The 18,399-nt window shown below is 44.0% G+C and overlaps 1 protein-coding gene across 9 annotated transcripts in view; it reads left to right on the top strand.

Moving 5' to 3' along the window:
* FAAH (fatty acid amide hydrolase) overlaps positions 1–18,399 on the top strand; it is a 95,357-nt gene that overhangs the window by 59,059 nt on the left and 17,899 nt on the right. For all 9 annotated transcript variants that reach the window (XM_086514039.1, XM_086514041.1, XM_086514037.1 and 6 more), the window contains 6 exons: positions 2,332–2,504; positions 2,580–2,709; positions 2,788–2,865; positions 11,402–11,549; positions 11,660–11,772; positions 11,860–11,935. In XM_086514039.1, coding sequence (XP_086370165.1) covers positions 2,332–2,504; positions 2,580–2,709; positions 2,788–2,865; positions 11,402–11,549; positions 11,660–11,772; positions 11,860–11,935 — 718 coding nt within the window. The remainder of the gene's footprint in view (positions 1–2,331; positions 2,505–2,579; positions 2,710–2,787; positions 2,866–11,401; positions 11,550–11,659; positions 11,773–11,859; positions 11,936–18,399) is intronic.

Raw genomic sequence — 18,399 nt, 5'->3', positions numbered from 1 at the left:
ATACCTACCCATTCTAGGCACCCTCATTTATTTTTATCTTTATGTTCCCTTGACACTGTACTAGAGTCACACATGGATGTAACCTTTTGGTCTCATAGGTTATTTTGGCCTTTTGAAGATGTTAATAGAACATTTCATCTCCCCCCCCCCCCCACCCCCCATAAAACAATCTCATGGCTCATGGACTGCCGCCCTACAACATGGCTAAAATTCCCAGCTATCAACACTGGCTCTATCAAATCAAAATCTTGACCTTAATTCTAAAAGGAGGTTCCCACTTAAGCCATGACCCCTAGCTCAATTGTGTATGTCTCCATGTGCCCATACTCTAGGATATATCACATTCCTTCCCTTTTTTTAAAAAAATTCTTCCTCGAATTTTCATTGGTAGGAATAGTCCTAAAGTAGAAAATCTTTTGTGAATAATGTTTACATGTTCCCATGTAGAATCTTCAAAAGAATCTTTCCACTTGACCAAACACTCTTTGTATATTGCATGTTTGGTTCTCTTTCTTAGAATGTTGAGTATTTTTTAAGCCTATGACTATGAGACCGAGTGTCATTAAGTTCTAAATGTGATCATCTTGGACCAAATTATCGGAATCTCCGAGTCTTTTCTTAAGCCTATTAACATGATAAACTCACTTGTTTCTGGTAGTTGGAGTTTGTAAGCTTTATCTCCTACCTTATTTAGGAGCATAATACCTAAGAGATAAATAACTTTGGACATAGTCCACTTTTCATAGTCTTTGATTTTGTAGGCACCTTGAGATAACTTCTTCTCTTTTATCAAAGGTAAGAGGGCTCCTGTGAGGATCAGCATAGGCTCTAGCTCTAGATTGATCTTTCCTAATGTTGTTTTGAGAAAGTTTAAGCATTTGTTTTGTATGCTCTAAGAACTCTTTTGTTGCTTGAATTTTCTTCTTTTGCAATCCTATTGCACAGGGAGCTCTTGATTGAAATCCATACATTAGCATGAATGGACCATATCTCGTATAGTACTTGGCACTATTACATGGAAACTTTGCTATAGGTAAGACTTAAGTACTCTTTCCAATTGTTTGCTTTTTATTTGAGATATGCTCTTAGCATACCTTCTAGGATTGGTTAACCCTTTAGTCTGACCATCTATTCGTGGATGATCAGTTATACTCATGCTAAACCAAGGTATTGCTCATACTTGACTATAGCTAGGCTCCAATCACCATGTGATTTTTGTCAACATTGGCCACCACATACGAGAATCCACGGGAACAAGTAAAGAAAAAATGTGCCATGCTCTCCAACCACTAGCTTGTATGTGTTCCCTCTTTTTGCTTCTCTTGCTAGTAGCAATCCATACCACTCACCCTGGTCAGAAATGGAGGAGACACAACTCATCATGGTTCCATGAGCTCCCTAGTGGTTTTGTGCATGTCTCCGTGCAGCATGTAAGAGAGCAAGTTAATGCTCTCATAACAATGTCAATGCTCCCCTAGGACTAGTCCCTCATGAACACATTTTGTGACAATCCAAACACTCACAAACACCGAAATTCTGTGTATCCATGGCTTCTTGTGTGCTGCGTTTTAGTCACACGAAATATTTATTTTAGGCCTCAGAAACACATTTTCTTGTTTCAACATTCCATGCATCACCATAGTTAGATCTCAGTTTCCTACTCAGTTTCTAACAAGAGTGGCTGTTTCCAAGCGTTTTAACTTATTTGCATGTTTTAAGGATATTGCCCTCAAGCTATCTGAAAAGCGACCCGTGTCTGGTATAAACTAAATGTCATACTGACGGAATGCTAACCAGCTGCTAAATTAGTTGGCCTATGTTGAAACACATCCAGCTTGTATTTATCAAATGCATAGCATTGGTGTTTTGGGCTCATTACTTTATCAATGAGCTTTCCTCTATATCACTAGGGATAGGAGAGTAAATATTTTTGTGATTGCTCGTCTACTTGTTGGACTTTTATGCTCAAACGGGTGCTCATTAGTAACTTTCTTACTGACTCACATCTTAATTAACCTCCAGCTGGCTGTAATCTCGAAAAATCTGATTGCCTCTATATTAGTGATTTAGTTTAACTTCTTGTGCCTGTTATCAACTTAGTAAAAATGCTTATCTTCATGCAAGTATTACAACAAGCTTTACGAAGTTTTTTATGTAGCCAGGCTCTTAGTTACAAGATTTTATGAAAAGACTAGAACATTTACTGTGGAAAAATCCATTTTGTAAACATGCAAGTGTTTCTCATTTCCTTCAATAAGTGGACCTTTCATTGAAGGTGCTCTATATGTTGTACTATTTTCCACCAAAAGTCTGAATTGTTTTCTAGAACAGATCTTGAAAGTGCCGTTGAAGTGTGTGAAGAGACAACTTCTCCCCAAGAACGAGTTGAAGTTGCTCTGAAATGCCTCCCCTCTAGCTTCAGTAGTTCTGATGTACCTTTTCAATATTGGCGCATCCGAGATTATGCTCGTGCATATCGCACTGGATCTACCACGCCCTCAGATGTACTCTTTCAAGCTTCCCTGCCATTGTTTAAAATGTCAAAGTATTGGAATGAGTTCAGTTTGTTTGTGTTTCAGGTTGCAGGTCGTCTCATTGAAGCCATAGAAGATTCCCAAGCAAGAGATCCTCCTTTGGGTTTGTTTATATCCTACGATTCCAAAGACATTCGAAAGCAAGCTGCTGAATCTACTCGCCGCTTCTCAGAGGGTTTGTAAGCTAACGTAATTAGTTCTGAACATTCATTATACTACTTCAAAATTAATGTCTGACCTTTTTGGTTAACAGGGACTCCTCTTTCTATCTTGGATGGCATTTTTATGGCAGTTAAAGATGAGGTTGATTGTCTTCCATATTCCACACGAGGTTTCCTCCTACCATGTTTATAGATTGAAAGAGAGAGGCTTATTTGAATGGGATTACCTTGTTTGGGTCTTGCTTAGTCCTAATGGACTTTGGCATTTACGTAGTATGCTAACTCAGAGCCACAAGGCATCCCCGCCCCACACACACACACACCCCGGCCTGCGCCCTGTCACAGCCCCCACCTTCCCTATGCCTAAAAAGACATTTTTGTTTCGCTCCCAAGGAGTCCACCTTAAAATATGTTAAGTGTAACCAAAGGGGTTTTTTATATTTCAAAGAGTTACAAAATTACATGTACAAGAGGGGTTAAAAGATGAAAATTGGAAAAATTTATAGGTTTATGAGGAAGAAGGGGTCTTTTAATTTTGGTCCAATGTGTGTCTATAGGGGTTCTAGAAATACCTCTCGAACGCACATGCTATAGGTGTTTTTGAAAGGTGGAGTCCTTGGGCCTCTGCTTCAGCCCACTTAAATCTGATAATCTATGGCTACAATGATATATTGATCTTATCTCTTGATGAGCATGTGTTTCAAAAGAACAAAATTTGAGAACTGAACTGATGATGTGCTGGAGAAGTTTGTTGTAAACTTGTAGTCAACCATATATGCACAAGCGAAGGTTTTTATGTGTGTGTACCCTTTCCAATATGGGGCTAGACATGGCAATGTGGCAGATTTGCTGATATAGCAGTTAAATTTTCTGACATGGCAAATAAGGTGACTTGGCTGCACCTGCATCCCCAGGCAAAGTAGACTGCACTTCCCTTCCCAATGTACAGTTTTTATCGAGTATTACTGAAATCACAGATGCTGTTGCAATAGTTGTTTTTCAATAGCTATGAAAGAGAGCCCTGTACTCGATTGTAAACACGCAAAATTTGTAGTCGAATCTCTCTCATCTGAGAGAGTTGGAAACTATTGAAGTTTCATTATAAAGATACAATGCCTCCTTAGGGATAAGTCCTCTCTAGAAAGGAATTCCGTCCTTCATGCAGGTGATTATGTCTCTTTGCTTTTCTTTTTCACAAAATAGATCCTTCCGTTGGTTAATAAAATGCTGATAGGCTACATCTCCCAACAAGAGAGGGTCTATGTAGAACAAGGGGAGACTCTTTCAAAATAAACCAGCATATATACAATGGCTATATCATCAAATGGCCTTTAGGGGGGGCGGGGGTTGTTTTTGTGTGTGTGGGCAGCCCCGGGGGGGGGGGGGGGGGGGGGGGGGGGGGGCAAACAATTCAAGGAAGTACATTTGGGGGGATTGGCAAATTTGAGAATTGGTAATTAGGGAAATTGAAAGACTTTTTTCTTTTGTCCACATAAAAAATCCAATCCTTCTCTTAGTTTTTAAATCTGCCCAGGAGCTACATCTCCCCCATCAAGCGGGGACATTGTACGAAGGAAAAAGGAGCTTCTCTCATCAGCAGGTGTAGAATGCCTAAGTCATAAAATGGAAGGGGGGGAAGAGCCACGCAGGTGGCCTGTCATGCCAGTGAATGCCAAAGTCCATGATGAAGTAGGGTCCAGGCTGCCACGTTTGAATAAATGACTGGCATCATCTTTCAGCCTTTAATGTCCGAGCTGGCTCAAGTCCTATCATGGTTGAGGCTACTAGTGACTCGCTCTTGTAATCACTTTGGTATCCAAATTGTTGCTGAGAAATCAGGCACCATGCATTGCACAACCATCTTTGTTGAAGCCGGTGCCCTACTTTGTGTTGTAGCCTTGTGCTTGCCTTCAGCAAACTGACCATCCTCCAGCCTCCCGCGAGTACCTTATGCATGAGAGAATGGATGCCATCACATGAAAGTTTGGTATCCATATTTGTTGTACTGGACATTTGGATCATATGACAATGATGTAGTTTTCAGGTCTTTTTGGCCTTTTGGAGACAGAGATATACATTTCATTTCTACGATTGCACGCGCACACTTCTTTTTTTGTTGTAATGTCCGATTGAATTACCAATGGGAAACCTCAAAACGAGGAAAACCCATAGAAAATATTAAAAACAGTAAATAAAAAACAGTCAAAGTAGAGCTCGTAATAGGAGCTCATCCAAGTCATAGGCAACTTGAAGAGACTGTAGAAGAGATATCTTGAAGAAGGAAACATACTCCACTTGAATTTGCTGAAACATGAGGGAATTCCGTGCTCTCCCCATTGTCCATAGCACCTAGAATCTAATCCAGCCGAAAAAGTATGCATACGGACGAAGTAATGGCAAAAGCACTCCAAAGATCCAAAAAAACCTTCCAAAATGTATGCCAGGGAAACGCGTGCGAAGAGCTATAGAGATGCAATTCACAAATTGTTGCGTACGAGAACAAGAACACAGTAAATGTGGAATATTCTCAATGGATGCACCACAACGAACACATCGCGAAGAGGCCAATCTTTTGGAGCGTAGAAATTTTCCAGTCGGGAGAACCCCAACAATGCATCTCCTCATAAACAATCGCTCCTTCAGAGGTAGCTTACCATGTGCCACTTTCATAACTTTACTCCGCCGCCATGCAACACTCTTATTCATATTCCATACCTTATTATAGTGTTCTTGGATCTAGGACGATGACCGCAAATGAAATTTTCCTGGATCTTTGGAGTGTTTCCGCCTTTGCTTGGGTCGTATGTATACTTTTTCGGCTGGGTTAGATTCTGGGTGCTATGGACAGTGTGGAGAGCACGTAATTCTCTCATGTTTCAACAGATTCAAGTGGAGTATGTTTCTTTCTTCAAGATATCTCTTAGACAGTCTCTTCAAGTTGCCTATGACCAGGACAAGCTCTCTGTTACCCATTACCAGCTCTACTTTGACTGTTTCTAAGTTACAGTTTGTAATACTTTCTATGGGTTTCCCTCGCCTTGAGGTTTCCCATTTGTAATTCAATCTGTGTGAGAGAGAACTTTGCAGCCGAACGTGTCTGTTGCCTTGCATGCCCAGCAGCCCCTTCACGATTTGTTGCCTTGCACGTGTGGCTACCTTGCCCCTGTGACTGTGCGGCCAGCTTGCTCACGACACCAGCTATTGCCCCAGTCACGTCTTACGAGTGAGTCAGGCTGTCAACCACTTCTGGCCATCTTTGTGTATGCATGTGGGAGTGTGTATGTGTGTGTGTGTGTGTGTGTGTGTGTGATGCCACTATCTTGGAAAGAAGGTTTACTTAAATTGTTGCCTAAGCAAGCACGTTGCGAGAAATTCTCTCATTGGTGCCTGATTACATTGATGGCGGTGATTTACAAGATATTGGCTAAGATGCTGGTACACCGCATTAAGGACCATCTTTTTGCAGGACTCCATCAGGCTCAATATGGTTTCATTCCGCGTCGCCAGATTATGGACAATTTGGCTAATGTTATGATTGGGATAGAGTATGCTAAGTACACTCATCAGGGTGCTGGTTATGCAACTTGACACTGTACAGTGGGATCTCATTGCTACCACGATGAGGTGCCTAGGGTTTGGTCCTAAATTCGCAAATGTGGTTTATTTCTTGTATGCATGTAGCACGTCTTCGGGGATCTTGGAAGGTGAATTGACAGAATCCTGCCTCTTGGTTGTTCGGTCAGGCAGGGTTGCCCCCTTAGTGCTCTGCTGTATGCTATAGCCACTCACCTGTTGTTGACTTATCTTGATTACTTGACTTTTGTTGAGCATCTTCATGGTTTGCGGTTACCTTCGGGTCGTACCTTTGTTGGCCAGGCATACGCAGATGATTCGCTGTTTATGCTTCGTAATCAGAAGGCTGATGTCGAAGTGATCATAGAAGCTTTGGAACTTTTTGGCATTGCGGCTAGGCTTAAAGTCAACTTTTGTAAATCGAAGCTTCTGCCTCTTTGTTCTTGATTGGCACAGTCTGTTGTGGCCAGGTGAGATTGTTTCTCCGAATATGATTACTAGGCACTTGGGTTATCCAATTGGATGGAATGTCTCACATTCTCAGAAAGTAGATTGGGTTATCCAGCGTTTGAATGTCAAGCTACAATACTGGAAGTTATCCACGTGGCCATTACATGTTCGTCTGAGAATTATTCAGAGTATTGCTTATGTTCAGTTCTTTTTGCCGTTGATGCATTGGCCTCGTTGTTGTCTTGATTCTCTTATGTCGGACATCATGTCCCATGTGTGGCGGACTCATGCTAAGAAGAAAGGCTTGCGTTTGATGTCTATGGAGAAGCTTTGCACTCCTAAACGCATGGGTGGCCTTAACATTTTGGATTTGCGCAGGCATGTTCTTGCTCGGAAAGCTATGTTGTTGCCGACACTTGCACAACAAATTCAGTCTTGGACTCTTATGTTTGCGCACCTTGGTCAGCATGTTGTTACTTCCTCTTTTGGCCATTGGCAACCATCTATCTGGGAGGTGGTTTTCGGCAAGATGGAAGGGTACATTCCTGGATGCCCTCTTGCTTCCACTTTAGTGTCTGCCTGGAAAGAGGTTACGATTCATCTTTCATGGAATCCTCCGCGGGAAGGTGATTCAATTCGTTTGGAGAGCCTCCACTGGAGTCGTACATTTTCTCTTACTTTGGTCAATCGCTCCCCTCGCTAGGCTTACTTTCTCTCTGGCCGTGGTGTTCGTGTGGTTGAGGATGTAGTCGATGAGGCTGGATATACTTTTGAGTTGCCCCTCGCCACTCGCCGTTTTGGATTGGGTACGCATTACCGTCAGTTTTGGAGAGAACTTCAATGTATGCTGCTTGACTTTTTAATAGTTTCGCCCTTACCTAATGTGATCTCATGTCTGATTGGGATGTTCGGGAAACGCCTTTTCGAGATATTTTTGCAGGTTGCATTTATGCTCTCCTTCTACCACAATCATGGCTTGCTGATCATTGTAACGATCTTTGGCGCATGCATAAAACTGATCTCTGGTGGAGGAAGCTTCTCTCTGCCTTGTGGAAAAGCCATTTGCCGTTGAAAGAGCGACTGTTTCTTTGGCTCTATTTGCTTGGAGTGCTTCCTGTTGGCACTTTTCTTAGGGCACGTCATATTCGCCTTTCCTCTTGCGTCCGTTGCTCCAATGCAGAAGAGGATATTTGCCACTTGTTGTGGGATTGCTGCACTACTAGAGATTTCCTTCGCCGTGTATCGGCCTGTATGCGGCTCTGCTTTCCTGGGGTTGTTTTTCACAAACGGTTCTGGGTATTTGGCATTTTCTCATCGACACTACAACGGTTTGCGCTCTTCTTTATGTGGGTCAGATACTCAGCTTATTGGACCCTGTGGAGTCAGCGTAATGCCTGCATGTTTCGTCATACTCATGCAGACCCGTTCCCACTCTTCAAGCTTTCCCTGAGGCAATCGTTACAATTTGCTTTGGAAGTTGGTGATATCACTGCAGAGATACATTGGCTTTCCTATGACTATTTCTAGCTACTCTGTATAGCTGAGTAGTTCTGTGTTCTTCTCATTGTATATTACCCTTTTGGTGGGTTTTCCTCGCTTTGAGGTTTCTCACTGGTAAATTAATCAAATAGATTTACAAAAAAAAAAAGTGTGTGTGTGTGTGTGTGAGGGTGCGAGTGTGTGTGTGTGTACTCTTAGGTATAATAGCTAGCTCTAGGTGTAGCAAGTATTTTCTAGCATAGATAGCCCTTGACGTTTTCTGCCCATGATCATCTTCAAAACACCACAGAATCTGTAGTTTCCACAGCCAAAGGGTGCACGATCATCTTCAAAACGTCACAAAATCTGCGCACAACTGAGTTTCATGATAGATAACCCCTGCATCTACAAAAGACGCAAAGCGATGGACTCTTCATCGGCTTATGCGATGTCCCTCATCAAGGAATGCTTACATGAAGATTTTCAAGATCCTTGTAGGACCTGGGAGCGTCTGGAACTTGAGAAAGAAGTCATCATTCCTGTCTAGCAGTTGATGGATCTTGTCGCCCAAGATGCGCTTAATACAATTATACTTTTCTTTCCTGGCAAAATGCTTATGGCACAGGATGTGGGACAATGGGTGGATTCCATGCTTAAACTCCAAGTGGTTCGAGTACTTTATTTTGGAGCCCGAGGATTTTACGAGGTTTTGTTGGCAGATAGTGAGGCCCTGCTTGAAATTTCGCCATTGTTTTTCAACACGCAAATGACACATGTATTTCCATGGGCTCTTACTAAGATTATTAGAGTCTCATTCGACATAAATGCCCAGTATGGGTGGAGGTGGTAGACTTTCCTCATACATGGCATCACCTTCTTCCGCTCTCCTTCCGCTGCCCGCTGCTCAGTTGGGAAAAGTGGTTTGTCCTCCCAGGTTGGATGCGAATACTAATAGATTCTTCATCTTGTGGGATATAGATGTTCCAATGCCAGTAGGTATAACGATAAATTCAAGTGACCATTTGGTAGGGAATGCCCCTTATACTTGTTGGCATAGGGACATCTGTATCCCACAAGATGTAGAATCTATTAGTATTTGCACCCAACTTGGGAGGGAAAACCACTTTTCTTAGCTGGGCAGCCAACAACTCAAGAAAGTGATGCCATGTATGTGGAAAATCCACACCTCCACCCATACTAGGCATTTACGTCGAATGAGACTCTGATAATCCTTAGTAAGATCCCATGGCAATAATACATGTGTCATTTGCGTGTTAAAAAATAGCAGCAACATTTCAAGCAGAGCATCCTTAGCCTCACTGTCTGCCAACAAAATCCTTGGGCTCCAAAATAAACTTCTCGAACCACTTGACGTTTAAGCATATAATCCACCCTTTGTCCTAGGTCGTGTGTCAGAGGCATTTTTCCAGGAAATAAAAGTACTTCTTCAGGTTTGTTGGGTGGTTCTTTCACAAATGCTTGGGCTCTAGGGAATTCTGTCAGACAAGGGTGTCCTCTTAGTGCTTTGCTTTATGCAATTGCTTCGCACCCTTTGCTGTTGCATCTTGAGGCCCTCACTTCCTCACACTGTTTGCATGGTCTGGCTCTACCTTTTGAGAAACAATTTGTAGGACAAGCCTATGCTAATGATTCTCTTTTCATGCCCAGAAATATTAAGGAGGATGTACAACAGATCATGTATGCTCTACATTTATTTGGCTTGGCGCTTGGATTGCATATTATTTTTCCTAAATCCAAGATGTTGCCTCTTAATGAATTCGATTGGCACAAACTTTTATGGCCAGGTGAGGTTGTTCCCCCTCAAGCCATAGTACGCCACCTCGGATATCCAATCGGTTGGAATGTGTTTGCGACGCAGAAACTTGATTGGTTGCTCCAAAGATTGCACTTAAAGCTCAGCTATTGGAAATTATTGACCTCGCCATTGCGTGTGCCTCTCAAAATTGTTCAATGTATTATGATGGCTTATGTGCAGTTCTATTACCGCTTTTATCTTGGCCTCAACGGTGCCTTGGGTCTCTTACGTCTGGTATATTGGAGAATTTCTGGCACACATCCTCCCACAAGAACGGATTGCGATTTTTGTCCATTGATAAGTTATGCACACCTAAACGATTGGGACGAATTGATATTTTGGATTTCCGTTGGCATGTTTTGGCCCGGAAAGCTATGCTCTTGCGTGTTTTGGTAGATCAGCAACAACCTTGAATGATCATGGTTTCACATTTATGCAATGGTATTGTTACGCCGTCTTTTGGGCACTGGCACCCTTTGTATTGGGACGTCATCGTTGGGCAACTTGATGGCCATATTCCATAATGTCCCTTCACTTCGTCTCTTGTTGCAAACTGGAAGGTTGTTACCTCGCACTTACCTTGGCATGGTTGCCAATCCCCTCAAGGTAACTCACCGTTGTTGGAGAGTGTCAAATTGAGTAGAGCGTTCTCTCTTACTTTGGTCCAATGCTCTCCTAGACAAGCATACTTTCTGTCGCAAAAAGGGATTTTCCAGGTTGATCAAGTGATGGAGGATGCGGGACAGGTTCTTTATTTTCAGCTATCTAAATTCTTCTGCTACAAGACTTCTCATTATGTATAATATGATCCATGCCACCTACTAGATCATTCCTTGAGGTGGTGCTCCTTTTCTGTTTTATTTGTGTTTGTGGGTGGTTCCAAGATTTGTGATTGCTCCCCCATCTCAATGAGAAATGCAAGAGCTGAGAAGGTCGTAGAGGCCCATCTCCTTGTCCCCAGCCATCTTATGGCATCCATGCTATTGGTTAAAGGCCCAACTGCTCTTCAATAATTTAGTTTGTAGTCAGTATACGATTTTTTTCTGATGCGGTGACCATACTAAGTAGTAGGCAGAGTCGTTGCTCAATGATCCAGCTACTAGACACTCCACAAGTTTCCTTCAATAACTGAAAATGGCAGACGATTGTTGACGACTCGGCAAAGGGCACTGGAGCTAGTAAAATTCTATTAGCAGATGAGCTGGCTTGAGGCATCATGGTATAGGTGGGTTTTTACTTGTTACAAATGAAATGGTCCTTGTGACATTGTTAGTGTTTGTTTTGAACAAATAATACTTCCAAATGTGGTTTGTCAACATTGTCATATGAAAATTCTCTCAGATTTTAGGAGAGGGCTGTCAAATCAAAATGCTTGTAATCTTTTCCAGGTGGCACGACATGGTTCCACAAGGTGAGGGATGTTAAAAAGGATGCTGTTTGTGTGGCAAGGCTGCGTGAATGTGGTATAATTTTTGTCGGCAAGACAAACCAGCACGAGCTTGGTTCAGGAACAACAGGCATTAATCCTCATTACGGGTATGTTATGGTACTTCTAAAGATTGTGCCAGCTGTTAGATCTTGTTCTGGGAACAATAGTCATGAGACAGTGACAAACACTGTAATTGCTTTCTGTGGGCTTGCTACAGGTCAGCTAGAAATCCTCATGATCCAAATAGATATACAGGTGGCTCTTCTGCTGGATCAGCAGCATTAGTTGCATGTGGGCTGTGTCCAGCAGCTCTAGGAACAGATGGTGGAGGTATTAATTTGATTGCAAATTTTCTGAAGTGGCAATCCAATTTGGCATGCACACCTTCAATGAAGGTTTTTGCTATGTGTTGCTCAGGTTCTGTGCGCATTCCCTCAGCCCTGTGTGGCATTGTCGGTTTGAAAGCAACACATGGGCGAATCTCCACTGAAGGGTAAGTTCGATCACATGGACAGATTTGCAGTTTTATAAAGCAATCCCCCTCCCCCCCCCCCCCCTATGAAACCTATGAAACCAAACTGATTACAATGGTGAGTCTAGTACAAAGTCTAGGTACAAACAAAGAAAACTACAAACTAGAAACGGAGATAGGAGTGCTACCGACTCCTATGGGTGGCTGGTAAGGTGAGCAATGGTATCATGCCACAAAGGTACAAAGTGGGGATAAGTGTCACCATGATACAATATAGCAATATCATGAAGCCTATCCTGATCGACACTCTGGGTGTCGTGCTAGAATCCTGTGGATCCTCTGCCGCAATCTCCGTCGATGCTGCGTGGCTCCCCTCCTCAGTCGTGTTCGTCTCGATCTCCCCAACTCCATAGCTCGGTCAATGAGAGTACCACTGGTGTGTGTATGGGTGGGAATCGAGCTCTGTGATGGTGGTGTCCCCTCTGCCTCTGTGGTACTCGGACTGAAGAAATCTGAGATGCGTCTCTGGGACTGTCTCTGTCTATCCCCTCTCAATAGAGAGTCTCTATGTCTCTGTATCTCAAGTAGAAATAATCCGAGACATCTCTGACCCTGATATCTCATGACTCTATCTAACGAGTCAAAACCATCTCTGAATAAACAGTGAAAGCGTCCCCGTATCTCATAGTAGATTGTGCAGTGACATATGTAGTGAAACTCTGTCTCTGGCTCTGCATGGCATAACTGACATATCCTACTGTCTGTTGGTATGCCTCTGAATCTACGTGTCTCAATCCCAAGCTGGTGTGAAGATGTGCGAATCTGGCCTATGGCACATCGTAACCCATGAGATAGATGTGTGTCCATGTAGCTGGGCCGTGTGACAAATCCGTCTGTCGTGAGTTGGAGAAGATACTCTCTACAGAAAGCCCTCTTCGTACCCAACTGCCGTGATGGCTCTATCCATGTCCTCCTGGTATCAAGCTGGATAAGATCCTGCCGAATGAGTCTAGTAATCTTCATCCTTGTAAGAGCCACAGATGGTGCATCAAGAGAATACTGGAAAGGGGGCAGCGTGTCCATGTTGAAACCATGAGCTCATCTGTGCATACCAACATGATGTATCTCCCTGTAACGCCAGTTGTCTGGATGACTCAAGAGCAAGCCTACCATATCTGTCCCTGGTGGTGTCCCATAAGCTGTGTACAAATGATACTGATCTGGTAAGTGCCTCAATCTCCATAGGTGGGGCAGCCAGCTCAGCTCGTATGATGTCATGTGGAACTGAGGCCTTAGCTCTAATCATCCTAGAAATCATAGATACCAAGGGTCTCTCCATATTACTCCATCCAGCACTATCAACAGACGGTCCCCAAACCTGAACCCCGTAGTACATAATTGAAGCAACCAAAGTGTCGAAGAGCCAGAGCTTTGTTCGAGGTTCCTGGAACTGAACCTGCGAACAAATCCTCTCTAAACCGCCTAGGGCTGCATAGGCACGAGTCAATCTAGTGTCTGCTGCCACTTTCAGTGTGAACCTCGGTCCACTAAAGACCACCCCAAGATATGTGTATGCATCAGTGTACTCCATACTGTCCTGACCATACGTGAATGTATATGTGAATGTAGGTGCTGATCTCCTGACCCACTGTGGCGTGGTATTAAATACCATGACCTTGGTTTTACCAAGGTTGACAGACAAGCCACTATCCCCTGCAAAACTATGCAATGCGTCCAAATGTCTCTGCATACCCTCTGGTGAGTCTAATATCAACACGATATCGTCAGCATACAATAAAAGAGGGATCCATGTCCCAGCAAGCTGAGCACCTCTATCTCCTCCTTTGTCAATATAATCAGAGACCTCATCAACATACATACCAAATAAAGTAGAGGACAATGGCCATCCCTGTTTCACTCTGATAGCGGAGTGAACTATGTCAGATATCCCCTTTGGTGTGCGTACATGACCCATCACTGAACTGTACAATGCCATAATCCCCCATATCAGCTCTGTGGGTACCCCCAATTCCATAAGTCGGTGCATCAATCTGGCCCTCGATAATGTGTCAAAAGCTTTGCGGAAGTCCACAAAGCTGCAATATATCCGTCTACCATGTTCCTCAATGATAGCTCTGAATATAAAGACATGATCCAGTGTGGAGAAACCCCTCTTGAAACCGGCCTGTCTAGGTGCCCGTATGCCCATAATCTTTGCCCAACTGCTCAGCCTATGCTCAAGGATGGATGCATACAACCGTGCCAATGTGTGTCCTACCATGATAGTATGATAATTCCCTGGCGCTGTGGGGTCTCTTGTCTTGAAGATAGGTACAATAGTAGATAATCTCCAAGATTCAGGAAAGCCCTCACACATGACACAGTTGAACAACCGTGCAAGCATCTCTGCCAACAAGTCCCCGACATGTATAATGTGCTCTGCTACCAAACCCTCATGATCCTGTGCCCATCTGGTCTTCATCCTGTCAATGGCCTCCTTTACCATCTCAGTGGTAAAGAAGGTGCTCGTAGCCGGACATGGCTGTGGTGGATCTGGTAGTGGTGGCTGTCCAGGTACAGTGTATAAAGATGTTGCATACTGCCCCCATATCTCTGTAAAAGTAATCATTGATGGGGAAGACTGCTCATGGAATAGACGCCAAGCCTCTCCTGAATCTCTACTAAGGAAGAGCTGATATAAATCCTGCTCCATTTGGAGCAAGAAAGCTCGCTTCTTCTGTCGTACTAGTCTTCGTGTAGCAATACGAGACTGTCTATAGGTGATCACTCCCAATGCAAGCTCCCGCTGGATCTGAGCTCTCCTCTGTCAACACTCCTCATCATACCAGCTGTTCTCAGGCATGTGCCCAGAACGACGTCTCTAACCATGCTGAGTGTGTGGGTATGCCTATGTCGTTGCCCCATGTTATGTCACTGTCAGCATAGATGTGATCTCCTCTGCTGTGTATACTGGCTCTGATGTGCATAAAAGCCTACGTATCTCCACTACATAGACTGAGTCAGTCTCTGGTGTAAAAGTATAGTGTGGATGTCTACCACCCGTGAGGCCTGAGATGTATTGTACTCAAAAGAGACTGATAATGTCAAAAGTGCATGATCTACTGCTATCCTAACAGGCCTTGGTCCCATTGTAAAATCCTGAATGTGAGAGATAAAGCTCGGATATATCAAAACAGAGTCTACAGTACTGGACCCATGTCGGTATGTTAGAGACTCTAGTGAAAAATCTTGGGAGCTGGCCGAGAAAAATGTCCTAGTCGTGTGGGAGGCGATTGGAACATGTCCCAGTGTAGGATGGCTAAGTGGCTAGAGTCTAAGTGTCCCAAGTATCAAATCCTTCAGTGTGGTGGCTACCCTCTCACGTATCACTCCCCCCGTGGTAAGGGAAGATCGGACATCGATTTTTTTATAGTCAACTGTCTGGCCTTGTCCTCTGTTCGTAAATCCTATGTCCTGTGGAGCACGGGCATTTCGGATCATTGGCCGGTGTCCTGCAAGATCTTAGGCACCGCACCGGGCGTAGGGCTGAAACCCGTAGTTGAAAGGCGACCGAGGATCGACGCGATAAAGTCGATGGGGCTGGGGGTCTCTTTTTGCATAGCAATAAGTGGGAGCCCCTCCTTCAGTTTAACAACTTCGAGGGCCCGGATACAATAACCCATCAATTGATCCAGGGTTTCGAGGCTAGCGTTAAAGCCATAGCGAAGGAGGCCGGAGTCTTTGGGAGACGACATCCCGAGTCGTTGAACAAGTGAACTAGGTAAGATTCAAGGCTAGGCGCGCGATTAATAACAAATGTAAGGCATTCCTTAAGGTTAGAGACCTGGACCCAAAGTCGACCCAAGGCAGGGATGCATGGAATGCGTACGTGCAGGCTCGAGGACTGGCTCGGACCGCAGAAAAGGACTCTCAGCGCCTAGTCCAGGAACAACTAGCAAAGAAAGGCTGAGAGAGAGAGAGAGAGAGAGAGAGAGAGAGAGAGAGAGAGAGAGAGAGAGAGAGAGAGAGAGAGAGAGAGAGAGAAATGAAATGTTATATTAACGTCTTCAAAAGGCCAAAATGACCTATGAGACCAATCAGTTACAAAATAGTGAATCTAATACCATGTCTGGGTACAAAAGAACTAGAAAAGAACTAGAAGTGGAACAAAATACTACTACTACTACTACAATCTAAAACTACGTGGGTGTAGCAGCTGATACAATAGGTACCCGGTAAACTGGATGTAACAGTGTGTGAAACAAAGATGTAGAGAGAGAGAGAGAGAGAGAGAGAGAGAGAGAGAGAGAGAGAGAGAGAGAGAGAGAGAGAGAGAGAGAGAATTTGTAGAATTGGTGGTAATTGGCTTTTTTCTTTTGACTTTTTAATCTAGCCAAGGCTGATCAATGAGTAAGGCAAGGAGCACATGAAAAGAATGGCAGTAATGGGCTTTTTTCCTTTGACTTTCCAATCTTGCCAAGGCTGATCAATGAGTAAGGCTAGGAGCAAATACCTCGATATCCACGAGGGATATGATCATTATGCACTCTAGGACAAGAGAGAAGTTGGCGAAGTAATTATTCTAGAGGTGGCAAGCATCTCAGATTGTAGAGACTTTGCTGCCTCTCTACAAGAGGGTAGCTTCCAATGAGCAAACTTCCATACTTCTTGCCATCAAAGCACCAAGGCCATGAGTAAAAGCACCAAGCCCATGAGTACTGCTTACACTTGAATGGATGATTTTCATATACAATATGCCACCATGGTGCTTGCCACGAGGCTGTGACAACCACTAACTTTAGTTGTTGGTTTCTTTCCCTTGATCTTTATTTTATTTTTGGGACCCTCTTTTGAAGTCACAAATGACCGGACATTGCATGGCCTGTGTGAAATGGCCGATGGTCGAGATTTTCACCCGCAAGAATGAAGGCCAGGTCGCCACAAGTTGTTCGGGCCAATCGGCACTGAATCCGAGTAGCAAAAGGGTGGCTTGGATCAATCAAAAGTCATTTAGGCCCAACGCGACACTTTATAAATTGGTGGGTACTACGAAATTAACTCAAATGGGCATAAGGGGCACTTGGCAACTTCTGAGCAATTTGAAAGATATTTTTGCTGACGGGGGCACCCAAAATTGAGAGAGGAAGCTGATTTTGATCATTGTGAAGCCTATAGTATGTGTGAGTAGTGGGTGTAGGTTTATAGCTTCAATGGAAAGCTTGCCTTCTCCCTTGTTCTATGTAGCACGATGATTCCCCTCTCTCCCCTTTTAAATACAGAATCGTGATTCCCTGCTCAAGGGCTACTCTTTTGAATGTACAGTTTTGTGGGCTCATGCGCGATTGTCGAGGCAAGAGCCTCTTGTATAGGTACCAGATTAGCTAGTTGCTAATCCCATGCATGTACAGGTTGATTTGGAGAGATTTCTCGAGCGAGAAGTCTCGTCCAAATCAAAGGGAAAGTAGCCCTACAAGTGCAGGCACTCGAGGGCTTGCTACGGATGTGACCGGCACGCAAAACGGAGTCCAAAACAGGGAACTACAGGCGTTTTAGAGGCCGAAAACAGAGCATCATTTTATGAAGTCGTGGGGCTCAATTTGACACTGCTCGACCCAAACTTTTGCACCTAGATAGTAGGCCCTAGGGGTCACCTCTCTAGACATCCAATACCCGCAGCACAAGGATCTTCAACGTTTTTCAGCCATCAGCCCATTGCCAGCATTAGGAGCAGAACCAGCCCAGCGTTTTGAGATTTCAGCCCTAGCCCATCGTTAGATCGCAGTTACAAGCCATATCAGCCCAAGCGTCCCTTAGCCTCGCAAATCCAAGCATTTACTACAAGATCCCATCAGCATCTCAGTATCTAGGACCATTGTATCAACATTTGTGCAATCTAAAGAAAATACCTCTCTAACGATAGAGAGGATGGTCTTTGGAGGGGAGTTTGGGAGCTCAACTGGTGTTAGTCTCCTCAGGAGGTCAGCACTCACTTTTACATATAGCCAGGAGACGATGGAGCATACACCTATCTTGGGGTAGCCTTCAGTGGACCGGTGTTTTCATTGAGGAGAGCAACAGAAACTAGATTGACGAGAGCTTTTGCAGCCTTGGGGTGGTTGGAGAAGATATGTTTGCAGGTCCAGTTTCAGGAACCCTCGAACAAAGTTGTGGCTTTTTGATACTCTAGTGGCTTCAGCTATGCTTTGTGGGGTTCAGATTTGGGGACCCTCAATGGACCACCATGGCAGACCATCCATAGAAAGTTCTCTATTGTATGGGCAGAACGCAGTACCCCCGGAATGGGGCAGTAGGCGTTTGGGGCAAAAAAGGTAGGCATTTGGGAGCAGATTTGGAGTTGTTTGGGAGATATTTGGGGTAGTTTGAGGGCAGGTTTGGGGTTTTTTAGGAGTTGATTTGCAACTAAGCTAAATGGAGGTAATTCAAGCCTTACTTTAGTCTACCGTTCCGGCCCCGTTCCCGTTCCC

Source organism: Adiantum capillus-veneris, chromosome 6, assembly GCF_014529385.1.
Source record: "Adiantum capillus-veneris isolate H3 chromosome 6, ASM1452938v2, whole genome shotgun sequence".
Classification (NCBI taxonomy): Eukaryota; Viridiplantae; Streptophyta; class Polypodiopsida; order Polypodiales; family Pteridaceae; genus Adiantum; species Adiantum capillus-veneris.
This window is presented reverse-complemented; position numbering and strand designations above follow the sequence as displayed.